The sequence below is a fragment of the Akebia trifoliata genome, unplaced genomic scaffold (genome assembly GCF_017979445.1).
Source record: "Akebia trifoliata isolate Shusen 1 unplaced genomic scaffold, ASM1797944v1 Contig00063, whole genome shotgun sequence".
Taxonomy (NCBI): domain Eukaryota; kingdom Viridiplantae; phylum Streptophyta; class Magnoliopsida; order Ranunculales; family Lardizabalaceae; genus Akebia; species Akebia trifoliata.
In genome coordinates this window covers 90,560-105,180 of record NW_028236817.1, presented here as the reverse complement: position 1 = coordinate 105,180, position 14,621 = coordinate 90,560, and the positions used below count along the sequence as shown (strand labels likewise).

General features: G+C 35.4%; 1 protein-coding gene across 1 annotated transcript; it reads left to right on the top strand.

Annotated features, from left to right (window-relative positions):
* Window positions 1-2,154: 2,154 nt before the first annotated feature.
* LOC147382060 (histone deacetylase 15-like) lies at window positions 2,155-14,428 on the top strand. The gene is made up of 5 exons (XM_086429602.1): window positions 2,155-2,291; window positions 2,949-3,031; window positions 3,124-3,169; window positions 4,700-4,871; window positions 13,945-14,428. Exons 1-5 carry the CDS (start codon window positions 2,184-2,186, stop codon window positions 14,079-14,081), a joined length of 546 nt encoding a protein of 181 aa, XP_086285728.1. The 5' UTR covers window positions 2,155-2,183; the 3' UTR covers window positions 14,082-14,428.
* Window positions 14,429-14,621: the final 193 nt, after the last annotated feature.

Here is a 14,621-nt window from a genome sequence, read left to right as displayed (position 1 = left end):
TTTACCAAGAATGATATGACCTATATCAATGGGTACGACCTCACAACACAAAGTCTCTTTGTAACATGAAAATTGAATGGGGATTTGACACCTCTAGGAAACTGGGAAAGATGATGTATTTACCCATGCGATCCTGTAACATTGGGGTGGGGTACAAGAGTTAAGCCTAAGCGGGATGTGGTATGAGCTGATTCAACATTTGTGCAACTCCAGCTATCTATAATGACTTAACAGTTCTCCCCACACTTAGTGTAAGTATGGAAGATAAAAGTCCTACGCCATTCATCTGTTTTCTTTTCCTGTGTTAGGGCACACCTAACTACTAAGACTTTTGAGACCTCATCAACGTATGGGGCGTGTACCTTTAAAAAAAAAATCAATGTATGGGGCATGCCTAACACTACCTGAGTAATTATCAATGTCATCATAATCCTCCTCGTTACTAGCACCAACTTCAGGATTATAGACTTCCTCATCATGTCCAACCTGATCGCCTTCACCTTTTTTTGCTTCATCTGTCAACGGTGTTTTGTTGGGGTCTCTAGAAGGGAACCAATATGCATGGTGTCCATAACCACGGCACTTGTAGCATTTTTCTTTGTTGTACCCTCGTTGATGCTCACCAACTATAGCTTTTCCTTTGTCATCTTTGACATTGGAAGTACTGCTTGTTTGATTCCTAGGTGGTGGATTTCTTGGGTTAGGTCTAGCTTTAGGAGCAATGGGTTGAAACTCTCGGCCACGAGGATCAAATCGATTGATTACTTACGGTTTCAAATACCTCTTTAACTCTTGCACCATTTGATAGGCGTGATTTATGATGTTAATGTCATGGGGAATGAGCTCTTTCTGGAGCTTAGGACGTAAGCCTATCCTAAATGTTGGGAGGGTCACACGAGGATTTTCATTGACATCGCATCACATCATGCACTCATCATATCTCGCGATGTATTCATTGGTAGTCATAGATCCCCGACGAATGGTTTGCCATTGGTCTAGAAGTTTCTCTTGATAGGACCCTGTTCTACATCTTGTGTTGCATTAGAATGCCCCAAAATCACTTCGTGTTATGCATCTTTCTTCAAAGTGGATTGGACTTCTTGTGTGTCTCATGATGTATTGGAGCTATTTCTTCAGTGTGATCTGAAGTGGCTTTTATAGGGACATGCCATGACAGATCTCTGAACTAAGACATCTTAAACAACTTGATTGGTGATATAGCTGAATTGGGACCTGGTTAAAACTAGACCAATGCATCTCAACATCTTAAACAACTTTTTGCTACATGAAGGTAACTGTTCGTATATTTTAGTTTGGGGTCGCTTAAGAGTGGCTTTGTCTATGATACTAAGATATCGCAAGGATGTGAGACCGAAGCAGTGGATACAATATTTACTATTAATATGGAAGCATCCTGTATAGGTACGACATAGATATGGCCCTCATTTCCCAAGTTACATAGAGCTTTATTGCTATCCGGCTCATCTTTTCCAACTTTCTGATTATGACCGGTTTTAAATCACTTCCAACCTACTATATGTACTCCATTCTATCCCTCTACCAACATTTAAATCCTAGTCCTCTTGACTAGATTTAAGGAACAAAGTTTTGTATTTTTTTTTTGTTTTTGTGTTTTGATTATCGTGGGTATCCCAACCCTTTGGGTGAGACTAATCCCACGGTCACACGAATCGGCCCCTTGGAAAGTCCTACATGCAACTGGTTGAGGCGAGGGTCAACCGGACCCTGGAGGGTGGCCCCAAGGAATTCATTGCTTCTTGGGGTTTCAAACATTTATTGGTGTAATGGATTTTTATGGTATTATTCTGCATGATCCTTTTTTTATGCATCATCTACTAATTTTAGGAAGATAAACATGATTAGCGCAATGGATAGTACTTTGGACCATCACAAAACAGTATTAGTTTTTCTTTTCTATATTTTCTAAAATGTAGGATGACCACAAATTCAATGTACTTGTTTGTAAGTTCTGTTTTTTTTTTTTTTTTTTGCAATTATGGGATTCCCTAAATGTTCAATAGTATATATGTAGCTATCAATGTTGATTATGTAAGATGTTCTATTTGGTATGCTTCTAATTTCCCTTGCATTCACCATGGCATATAGTTATGTTCTTGATTGTAGTCTTGATTTTTGACTACTATGTTTTTTAGCTTATTCTAATGGTGTTTAAATGGCATCTTATTGCAGCTTCAGAGTTTGCCCCTGATCTTACAATTATATCAGCAGGATTTGATGCTGCAAGGGGTGATCCCCTTGGCTGCTGTGATGTAAGACATTCCTTCTTTAGTTTAATCATTCTTTCATCTGTTTCTCTTATCCTGGATATCCATTTAATAGAAAATATTTAATCTATTTAAAGTTTTGACTTGATGCCTTATTTTTATTGCCTTTTAAATGTTTATATATGGAATGTATGTGCGATTCTTTCAATTTCATTTTCAATGTGAATATAAGGCTTCAATGGTGATGTGCCGGTGCCAAAACCCAGAATTAAGTGGATGATGAACCTGGGACCTGGAGTCTGGCCCCTTAAACCAAAATGAACTCCTGACCTAGAAATGTAACGAAAACTTGAAATGTGGTCCTACTTGTTCGCACAGGCTTGGTACATGTATTCTGAAAGTCTAATGTTGATATACCAAGGTGGTATGAGAGAAGCTTTTATTTTATTTTATATGTGTTTTTTTGATAAATAAAATTTATTGATAAGAGGACAAGGAGTCCTCAAGAAGAGATACAAGGTCACAAGGTAGTTGACCCCCACTAGTCTGACCAGGTTGACTCAACCTCTTAGCCACTTTTGCAAGTTGACCTCTGTATCTGTTTGCGAAACTATGGTTTCAGCTTGTAGAGTATTTATGAATTCTATTTGAAGTCAGTTTTTAAATATATTTCTGTTATGCATTAAAAATCTTTTGTTGCAGGTAACTCCTACTGGCTTTGCATCGATGACACACATGTTAATGGCTTTGTCTAGTGGAAAGTTGCTTGTTATTCTTGAAGGAGGGTTGGTAGTTTACTTCCATTCTAATGGTTTTACAACTACATTTGAATTTTGTTGTACTTGAAGTTTTGTTAAACAGACACTTTTATTTTCAGCTACAATCTTCGGTCAATATCATCTTCAGCTACAGCAGTGATAAAGGTGAAAATGTGTTTGAAATGGAAGTCTTCTTGCATCTTTAGAATATGTGGAGCATTTGTTTTAGCACATAGGTGATAGATATATTCATTTTGTGCAGACACAATGTAGCAACATGTTTATATTAACATTCATTATAGATGTTGTAATTTTTAGATGATTAATGTGTAAGCCCCTCTCCAACAAAGGAAAGAACTATTCTAATTTCATATTTCCTTTTCAATATGAATTTTCTGATCTAGTTTGCTTATTGCTTTGGTAGAATCACACATACTTGTGAAATCTGATTCAAACTAGTGTCCATGTGAGGAGATACTACATTAGCTATGACAAGACTTCTTTTTATAAGTGAAGGGGAAGTACATGCATGTTCAAACGCATTTAATTTAATGAGTGTTCTCATAGAGTCTTAGGTCTTTTGATGAACGTACTTCTGTATCCACTCGTGTTGATCTTCCAGCTTTTAGAAATAAGCTAATAATTCGGCTTATTCACTATGATTTTTGAAATGAGGTTTGGTAGCTCTAGCCTTCATTGAAATGATAAAGACTTAATTGCTGCAACAAAACATCTCTTTTCCATATGAAATGGATGTTATTTTTTTTTCCTCATAATTTTAGTTTTTGACTCACACACTGCTTCTTGAAGTTTACACCTTTAGGCGATTGAAACCCTTTCCCCAAGCCTCTATGGTTAAGAACATTGATATGAATACCTTTTTCATACATTGACCTTTATATTCATCATTATTTTTGTATAAATTAGCATTGGTTGGTGGTTAGTTCGGTCTTTTATAACATCATCTTTATCTTAGATCCTCATTTTAATCCTAGATTTTCCCTTGAGCCATTACATTTATTTTGAAACCTGTTAAGGTATTAATGCAATGCCCTATAACTTATGCTATATTGTAGAACGTTTCCATTCTCGGAAATTGCCTATTTTCTGGTTAATTCAGACTTCATCAGTTTTTGGTAGTTTGTAGAAAGGCGGAAAAAATATAAAATCATTAGAACTGTTTTCCTCCATTCTCTTAAGGTCTGTTTGTTTGCTAGGAAAATCTGCAGGAATATCAAATTTCCTGGAAATTTGAAATTGCGCTCTAGTGTTTTGGCACTTTGTTGAGAAACGAACCCAATTTTACCATGATCATGGAAATATTTCCTTATACCCCCTCCCTGGGAAATGGAATTTTCTTCCTGCCAAGAAAATTTGAGGTCGATTCTATTACATTAATCCCTGTTTCCCTCCAATCAGTTTATTGTTGAATCCCAATTGTCGGTGTGCAATCCAACGTGGGCAATCTTAATTCTCTAGATAACATTCACTCTGTAAATCATTTGCCTAGAAATGATTTTCACAAGAAAATATTATCTCAGATACCAATATCAATGAGAATTTGGTGCATTAACTATATGCAAGCCAGGCATGAGCATGTTTGTGTTAATATCATATCATGTATGTTGGTTTATTTCGTGATCTGTTCTTGTAGTGTGTTTCTTTACATTGCAATTGACTTTACTTGTTCTAAAGGTACTACTTGGTGAAAGTCTTGGATGTGACTTGGATGACATCGTGCCTTCCAAAACTGGCCTGCAAACCGTCCTGGAAGTCTTGAAAATTCAAATGAAATTTTGGCCCAACCTGGAATCCATCTTTACAAGATTGCACTCACAATGGGCATCATTTTCTATTCAAAATATGAGTGAGTTTGTTTTTCATTTTGTACTCTCTTTTTTGTGCAATTTCTCATCTCTTAAATACCTATCAATTCAATGTTTTACATCAGGATTGAGAGTACATATCTTTAATAAACCGCATGACTTGTTTATTTTGAGTGTTATATTTATGGATGGAAGTAGTAAGAAAATATATGAATACAAATTCTTTGACAGAAGATATATGTCATAGTAAAATTTTGGGATAAGGTTCAGAATATACCCTCCCCATACACTTCAAAATGGACATTGTACCCTTGTCAGACACTCCTAACTTTTAAGGTAAATGATGTCCATGATTACGTCATGGTTGTGTCTCTGTTGCAGTCAGATAGCATGGGGCATAGAATGTGATGATTGTAGGCACCAAATCTGTTGTGCTTTAATATGTTATTTGAGGCCCAACTTCCCTCAATGTTGAAGAAATTGTCTGTGTTCTTTGAAGGAAAGTATTTCACACAATATAATTATCTACATAAATTTGCTCAGTAATTGATACTGTTGTTGCAAAGGTCCTTAAATGACCCAAACAACTCAATAGTTTACCCAATTTGGCCTCACATGAGGTGTCTTCTTACTTGTCATGATGTACCAAGTCTTATAATAATTGCCACTCATATTCAGGCTTTCCTTAAACTCAGCATTTTGTCTTTTAACCGAAATGCCGTCTAGGTATACATGTGCCACACTACTAAAACTGTCTTATATCATAACCTACATGTAATTAGTGTCCCATAATCTGTCAAATCTAGTGATCATCTTAATTCCAGGTCAGAGTCCTATTAGGCTTACTTTATCGGACAACATCCTATCTTCATCTAGGGTACTTTTCTCGACTTTACTGTGTTTTTGGATAAAGATTAGTCCCGGATTTGGCCCAAGAAAGTTTACTTGGTTTCCAGGAAAACAGTGATACTTGGTTACTTGTTTAATGATGATACCAAGAACAGATAGTGATACTTGGTTACAGTCTGGCCGTTACTGTGTTGCTTATCCGGGATTGCAGTCTTCCTTGACTCAGTTAAATGGTCAATCGTTTAATTGCATGTAAGGGTTTTACTTGGGTAAACATACCTGGGACATTGAATTCTTGGTTCATTATTATATTATCTTTTTGTGTTAATGCTACACACGCATGATATGCTATAAGCCCACAATATTGGCTTTGCAGTTGTCAGTGCCTAACCAAGCATACCATTTGCCAAATTGCTCGTCAGATTGGGATGCAAAGGAACACTTCAAGAATATGTGGTTCCTTAACCAAGACTTTGATGAGAAAGTTGTTCATTAGTGAGCAATATTATTCTTTTTCCGGGTGTCAGATTCTTTTGTTTTAGGAGTAAGCTTAAAGCCTTCAATGGGAAGTTCACGATTTGGAACAAGGGAACTTTTGGAAGATTTGAAATTAGAACGAAAGCCCTATTGGAGGAAATTGATGCCTTCGATAATTAGAAGAAAGTGGGATTTGCCTCTTGCATTCATTATATAGACAAAAGAAAAAAGTTCAATCTATTGATGTCTTCACTTTGGCAGTGATGTGAGCTATCATGAGACCATGATTTCAGGAGAGATTTTAATGATTGGAAGTTTCAGGATGCAGCCAATCTTGTCAATCAACTCTCCTACATTTCTATTGTGTAGTCAGAAGAGGATTGAAGGGAGTGGGCTTGTAGCCAGATTAAAGTTTTAGGATGAAATTGTTATATTCCTCCTTCGAGCATGCATCTTCTATGGATTTTCTTATTGTGTCTATTTGGGGACCTAAGGTACCATCAAAGGTAACATTCTTTATCTAGCTTGTTTTGAGTCCTAACTATCGGTCTTTTGATTAATCAAGGAATGCGAATGCCTATCTATTGTTTCCTTTGTCGAGTTCATTGCGAATCAATACTTCATCTTTTAATTCATTGTTCACTTGTTTGGGAGATTTGGTCTTATTTCCTTTCATTATCTCCAATGATTTTGCCTTTCCCAACTCTGTTCTAGAATGATGTCAAAGCCTTTCTTTTTGAAATAATAAATGATGTCAAAGTTAGCACTTAAAAAACAAAAATTAAAACTCCAAAGTTTGGCAAATTCAGGCCTTCATGCATAGAGGGAGAACCTTATGGACACCAACACTTTTTGTTGTCTGTTTGGGTCTAATATGAAAGGAATAAAAGAATCTTTGGAGTGAAGTAAAACATTCTGACGTAGCGGAAGTGTGTGAACCAATAGATTCAATTGATAAATGAACAATAGCATGAAAAAGATAAAACAAAGGACTAGAAATTAAATAACTTGTAGTGCCCTGCCAAACGCTAACACAAATCCCACTGCCAAATCTCAAGGTACTAGGTGGCACCTCGAAATTTCGGCATGGCCTCCTTTGTATATGTTAGCATTCAACGGAACACAACCTGATAACCCAAGTTATAACAAAACCTGTATATAAAGATGTAGGTACAGGAGATAACTGCGGAAGACTAATTACATCTAACATGTAAATAGATCAGAGTGCGGAAGTTTAGCGATATACATGATTTCAAAATTTAGCCTCACTCTAATACAACCCTAACACTCAACTTCAAAATATGTATACACCTGGACGAAACTGACTACACAAAAGGATGTAGCCCTAGTGCTCATCGGCTAATGGACACTAGTCATCGATCTGACCAACCAGATGTTCCTCAACTGATGGCTCAACACTCGCCTCCCCAAGCACCAGCTCTGCAACTAAAAACAAAATGGGAGGAAATGGTGAGTAACAATGGTTACTCAGTAGGTCCACAAACAATTCCTACCAATAACCTCCCCTAACGTGATCGAATAATCATACTGCATCGTTTCAAAACATGCAAGTTTTACAATTGAAACAACGATTAACTGGTACATACGGCCAGGGATAAGCAGCTAAACAGTTTAAAACTTACACATAACATCAATCATTCATACTTATTATACATTTGTCCTTTTATGCAAATACAGTTGATAACATTGAAATAATAGACATGCTTTGCAGTTTATAATTCGAAATATAACAACAGATACATAATACAAGTGGTGGAGTAATGGAATTTGAGCGTTGGGATTCACGACTGGATCGGTCCCAGTCGGGACATTATGTTATTATGTAAATCTGTCTTTTAGTTCCTGATTTTGTGGCTGGTCGTGTCTACCACACTTGGGAGACCATTTATCCGGCTCAGGCTGGCCGTTTGACGTGACCGTAAGCAATGGGTCTCTTTTCGATGTGTCAAAACGTTCGACTACTACTAGATTGTTAGTGATCACTAACCAATCATCTTCGTTTATGCCTATCAGGCGTGCATGTGATTCCCAAAATAACACTCCACTCGTATACGACCACCTTTACAATACACGTTCACTGGTAAAGATAAGAAAGAAATGGACCTGGATTCCAGTTGTGACTCCACTCATACGCTTCCCATACCGCGCATGAGCTTGGTGGTCCCTACCGTACATCCCAAGATAGTGCACCCCTCCGGATGATGTGACGCATTATCCCTTCAGGCATTCACGGACCCTTTAACAACTCACAAAATAGCTACATATATATATTGTTTTTCATTTAAAACAAAAGAGAAATTAACAAAACAGGGTTGAGAATGGATATCCAGTTCCTACCATGCAACTGTGGCCACTCGGCCTAAAAATGAATAACAGTACTCAGTGCATGCGCTAACATAATCTTAAATAAACATGCAACCCTTTTATTAATAATCTGGATATCCTTTCACCAACCTACACACAATATACAATGTAAAAGACAGACATCACCCCTCGGGTGTGATTCTAACACTTTACCGTTCATCCCCTCTTTCATTCTCTCGACATTTTTACTTTTCGTCTCTTCAAGTCAAACCATTTATTTCCAATCTTTCAAAGTCATTTTTTGGTCTTTTCATCGAAAACCATCAAGGTTTATTCAAAACGAGGTTTCGACGATGCACGGGACCAAAGTTGTTAAAAACAAGGGAAGCTAGTGAAATTTTGGCCAAGTGTCAAAAATTCAAATTTTCAAAGTTCTCGAAATTGAAAACGGGTTTTTGAAAATGAAAGTCTCGATCATGAGATTCGACACCATATAGTTTTTGAAATCTAATTCAAAGTAATGCGAAAGTTATTACATTTTGAAAATTTGCCGAAAACGTCGAAATTTACGTTTTGTTTTTTAAACCAAAATTTGGATTTTGATCTTTTGAGATTCGGATCTCGAAACCATTCCCATTGTTCCGAAATGGGGGATAAAACCTTTTTTTCATTAAAGAACTTAAAGTAAATGGAAATGCCATTTACTTAAATATTTTTAATGAAATGAAGGATGAGAAATCAAGTATAAGCAATGGGGAGGTCAAAGCAAAAGTCAGAACTCAGTTCTGAAGAGAATTGTTTCTGTTGATGGCTGGTCGGTGGGACCGACAGAATGCCTTTGGCAGATGTCGGTGGGACTGAAGCCTCCTGCCGACAGAACAATTTTCTCACGATTCGTGGTTTTGTCGGTGGCAGAAGCCTCATTCTGTCGGTGGGACCGATAGAATGCCTTCGGCAGGTGTCGGTGGCACCTACCCTTCCTGTCGACAGCCTTCACTCGCGATTTTTGGGTTTTTCTATTCCTTCTTTGGATCTTTTGTTCCGTTCTTCAAACCCTTCAACCCACCCACGAATTCAACGTTTAAAACATGAATAAAATACATCAAATCTCTATTTCTAGCATGAATTTCAATTCAAACAAAGATTTCTACGATTTATAACAAACAATAAGTTTTATTAAAACAACCTAAATGCACATTTCGAAATCTAAAGTTACCAATAGGAATTGAAAGTCCCCTACTTGTTTATGGTTGCCAATGGTGATGAATCAACACTAAGGATCAATGTTTAGCGGCTCGAAGTTTCGAAAGTGGTTGAACTCGGGTGCCAACGGAGTGGTTGGTTGTAAACCCTCTTTGAAGGTGTTCTCCCCCCTTTCTAATGACCAACAACGACTTTCCAACGATTTGGATGAGGTTCCAAGTGATTATAAGCAAACCCACTTGCTAATTCTTGTTGGAGACCAAGAGAAAAGAAGAGGAAATGGAGGTTGGATGGGGTAAGGACGTAAAGCTCGACAACGCCGACAATATTGCCTTCTTCGTCGAGGTTCAACTCAGCTTCGTTCGTCCTAGAACTTAATGGAAATGGGTTGAAACCCTTTGGTTGAAAAGTGGCTGTCGTTTGGGGTTTCTTAGAGAAGAAGAGAAATGAATGAAATAAAAGAAATCAGATTTCTTTTATAACAAAGCTGAGAGCATATTTGTAATTTTCCCATCATTTCTAGTTTCGATCGTAACTTAACTATTCGGACTCGGAAATTGACAAGTGAGTATACAATTTCGAATAATTTTTCGTTGCGAACCTAGCGGTGTCATCAAATCTTTCCGATTCTCGCTCTAACGAAATTCCACTATTTGGGTCCTACTTAACGCGAAATTCGAGGATTTTATAACTTTTCCAACCGAAATCGAATTCGAACTTGCTTACAGGCTAACATATATATTTCGATCATTTTGAACCTAATGGCGAAATCGATTTTCCTTGAAATTAATCATAACAATATTTGAGTATTTTACTCTAAGTCTCTCCTTCGATATTTTTCTCCAAATCTTACCATTTAATTTCCTCGAGATATGAGTTGAAAATCCAGGGTGTTACATAACTATAAAAGGGAATAAAGTTTGCAAAAGAGAATTGAATTGATATTTTTTAAAATACGCTCCTTGTATAGATAATTTTATCATAGCAACTTAAAAATCTTCTAAAATATTAAAAACTAACTTTCCTAATCTATCTATAACATAAAAGCAACTTTCCAATCCTTTAATAACTTAATTTAGATGCTTCTAAGCACTTTAAAAAAATAGAAACTTGAAGACAAATTAGAAACTAACCAAAATAGAAACTATCTAATTCCTTTCAGAAAACTTATATCTATTCTGTCCTAAACTGACTAAAACAGTCCCAACTTATTAAACAAGGACTGAAACCGAAGTGGTCTAATTCTGGTCCAACCTGGCTGGTCAAACTAGAGTTGACCAGGTTTGACTGAGTCAACTCGCCTGCAATTTCTATCCAGATTCGATTTGCTTTTCTTTCCTCCCTTTTCTCTAGATACTCAAGTGCAATCTGATCATCCTCACCTGAAACCTTCATCACATTCTTGATGAAATGTAGTAGGCTTATTTTTTTGGTGTAAGCTTTTTGATTGGTTTGGAAGGGTGTTTTTTCTTGTTTTAATAGATCCTCATGTGCTTCGACTCATGCCAAATATTGATTTGAAAATTCCTTGAGGCACAAGTAGGAAACATAAAACATAGTTGAGGTGTACGTCTCACACCAAGAGGTTTCCAAAAGGCATACGCTTCAGTGTGAGGCATGATTGAGGTGTACGTACACCTCCATGTTAATATTATATTTTGTTTTATAACTAAAATTATATGATAATTGTATTTTCTTATTTTATTACTACCCCTTCTATTTTTAGTTGACTTTAACATGCAATATAATTGGAGCATTAAGAAACTAATTTGAATATACAATAGTAATATATGCACAAAACAAAAAATTGTTGAATTGATTTGATTCATACATAAATTTTTGTAGCATTTAGTATTATGCAAAAAGTTGTTGAAAACAACATTTAGTTATATACTTTTGCGATAAGTATAGAATAGTAATTTATTCTAGAAACCAGTGTTCTCCGACATTGAGGTGTGAGATGAGATGCTTGGCTGGCCAACACCTTGGGGTAGAAGCCTCACATGCATGGAATTTTTGAATGAATAATATCGCATATAACTAAATAACAGAAAGTTTTGGCTAAGCACTACGCATTGCCAAATGTCATGTTTTAAATCTGGATAAAAAGAACTCTGAGTTTAATCTCTCACTGTTACTATTGTACTGTATTGGAATGTGATGTTGGTATGTACCAGTTTTTCGACATTTCTATATGGAATATTCTCAGAATTAAATGTTTCAGCTGGTGTCAGTTTGTACCGAAATGATTCGTTTTGCGTTGGTATGCGTCAGAATATTTTGAGAAAAACCTTTCAGAAAGGCAATGGAATCTTCGGGGAAAAAAAAAATTTGAATGATGTCAAGAAGCTTTGCAAAAATAAAATAAAAGAAATAATAATTAATAAAATGCAATCTCTGTAAAAAAAATCTTTTGGTCATTTCAATTCTCTATTTTTCTTGCAAAGAGATATTTTAAAGAGCCGTTCTCAAATGAAATCCTTGAGGAAAGAATTCACAATTTTCGTATTAAAGTCAAACAATTTATCTATTATATTCTATTCGTATTTGATAGCCTATTCAAAGTTGAAGCATTAAGCATACTTTCATGCAATCTACCATAGTGCATTAATAGCATATTGATCAGTTTAATAGTGTGTCACAATGAGAAAAATGTACTATACTTCAAATAAATAGTTGTAAGAGTCATTTCAAAATCTAAAACATTTCTTTTTCTTACATTATTTATGATTAAAGTGTTGACTTTTATATATGTTCATTAATGTTTCGAAAAACTATTAATATTCCTATTCGTGTCATTGAATGTTTTGTTTTTTTTCCCTTGACTGACACATTCCTTGGAAATGACATTTTAAACCTTGATTACTAGTAATACAAATATTACTATATTTGTGCAAGGAAACAAGAAAATGACACTTTAAAGTTTGAATGATTGAAAATTTCTGCAATAAATATTTATCAGAAAAGTATAGCCAAATGTTTTCGATAATTTTTTCTTCATAACAATAAATGCTACAAAAATTTCATTATGAAATCCAGTAAACTCATTTAAACAACTTTTTTTTTTTGTTGCTTTTGTTACTATACTATATTCAAATTTGTTTCTAACTGCTCCAATTGTGTTTTATTTTTCCGTAATCAAGGAAAAAATGCTCCAATTATATTGCATGTTATTGTCAACAAAAAATAAAAGAAGAGAGTAATAAAATTGAAAATGCAATCAATATGTTGTTTTAAAAGTGGAACAAAATATAAATATTAACGTGTGAGGCGTATGCATTGCCCAAAAGGTATACAACTCGGTCGTACCTTGGATTGTAGTATATGCCTTTTGAACACCTCTTGGTATGAGACATAATACCCCAACTGTTTTTATGTTTCTACTTTGGACCTCATGCCCTCTTTAGTGAGCTTCACCCTGAGGTGCACCACCTCGAGGCATAAGCCTGACCGCCTTTACATTGTTCATACTCTTTCATCTTCAAATATACAATATTTCTTTCTTTTTCAAATGCAAAATGGTAATAGTTTGCATTTAAAAGTAATGTAGATTGTAAGGGATTCAAACTTGGAATTTTCTTGTGGATTTGTTAGATGAGATTTGGAAATGTGGTGGTTACCCAAATTTTTTTGATTAATTGTTTGTATATGTTATATTATTTATTCAAAAAGTAACCTTGAAGTATCGTACTTGGGAGAGGGTTCTCCAAAAGTTGAGCTTTTGAGAGAGGGAGAAAAATGTGGAAACTGCATAGTCTTTTTCCCTTTACTTTTGAGTAACATTAAATTGCCTAGATAAGTAAATGTTAATTAAAGTTCTTAGAGGGTAATTTTTGTCTGATGAAACTGTCCAAATGAGGTTTTGAATGTTTGCATCACCTATATATATTTTGCCTCATCTTCTTCCCCAAATATTTTTTTTTGTTTACTCTGTATTTTTATAGTTCAACCTTGTTATGCTTTTCTTTACTACAGTGGTACTTATGTTTTGAGTTTTACTTTTTGTTTGATGGATTTAAAATTGAAGAGTCGAAAGTATAAAACTATATATGTGTTCTGTTTAAATTTGTTGTCTGAATTTTTAACTTGGATTTTGATATTAAACTTTGGAATTTGAAATTATGAATTCTCATTTATATATTTTTATTTTATATTTAATTATTCATTAATTATCTATTTAAAAAGATGTGCTCATGGCATGCATTTGGATGCAAGGAATTGATACCTGATTCCTAATAATTCTTTGTTCTCTACTTGCAGAGAAACGAACCAAAAAGAGACGACGGGTATTTGTACCGGCATGGTGGAAATGGGGAAGGAAAAAGTTGATTTATAACCTCCTGTATGCGCGACGTGGTGGGTTAAAAGCGAAGAGGCGTGCAAAACCTTTGTCCTGATCTCATTTGTCATCCATCCATTAACATATTTTTGTTAATGTGTTTCGTGCATTCTCGATTCAGTGGGACCAATCTGGCTACTCTATACATGATGACACTGTTGATAAATCTGGTGATCCTCTTTTTCGACTATGTTTAACCTTTAATCTGCGGCTTCAACCCATACAAATTCTGTAAAATTGGAATGAGACTCTTGATTCTTAGTTTTGAATTGGGATTGATATTTTTCCAACCATGACATTATACTCAGTCTTACTAAAAATGGGGGTGTTGGTCTACTCTTGGTATGCTGATGAATTGAACATTTCATGATAAGTTCTTTAGTTCAGATTCTTTTTCGCGCTGAATTATCGATTCAGTTATATTTTAATTTTTAATTTTTGGTGGTGATTGTCCTGCCACCCATTTAGGTTGTGCAAATGTGCAGGGGAATGAAATACTGATGAGTTTGATACCAAACAAAAAGACCAGATCAGAGGACTAACAATCTTACTGTAGAATGTTTTTTCTCTCTTGGAGGCAGGCTTCTTCAATATCATC

Bases quoted from the DNA above. Each gene is read 5' to 3' on its own strand.
- LOC147382060 (XM_086429602.1), top strand. From the start codon at position 2,184: ATGGTGTTTAAATGGCATCTTATTGCAGCTTCAGAGTTTGCCCCTGAT. The intron at 3,170-4,699 runs GTGAAAATGTGT...CTTGTTCTAAAG, and splicing joins CAGCTACAGCAGTGATAAAG to GTACTACTTGGTGAAAGTCT. The intron at 4,872-13,944 runs GTGAGTTTGTTT...CTCTACTTGCAG, and splicing joins ATTTTCTATTCAAAATATGA to AGAAACGAACCAAAAAGAGA.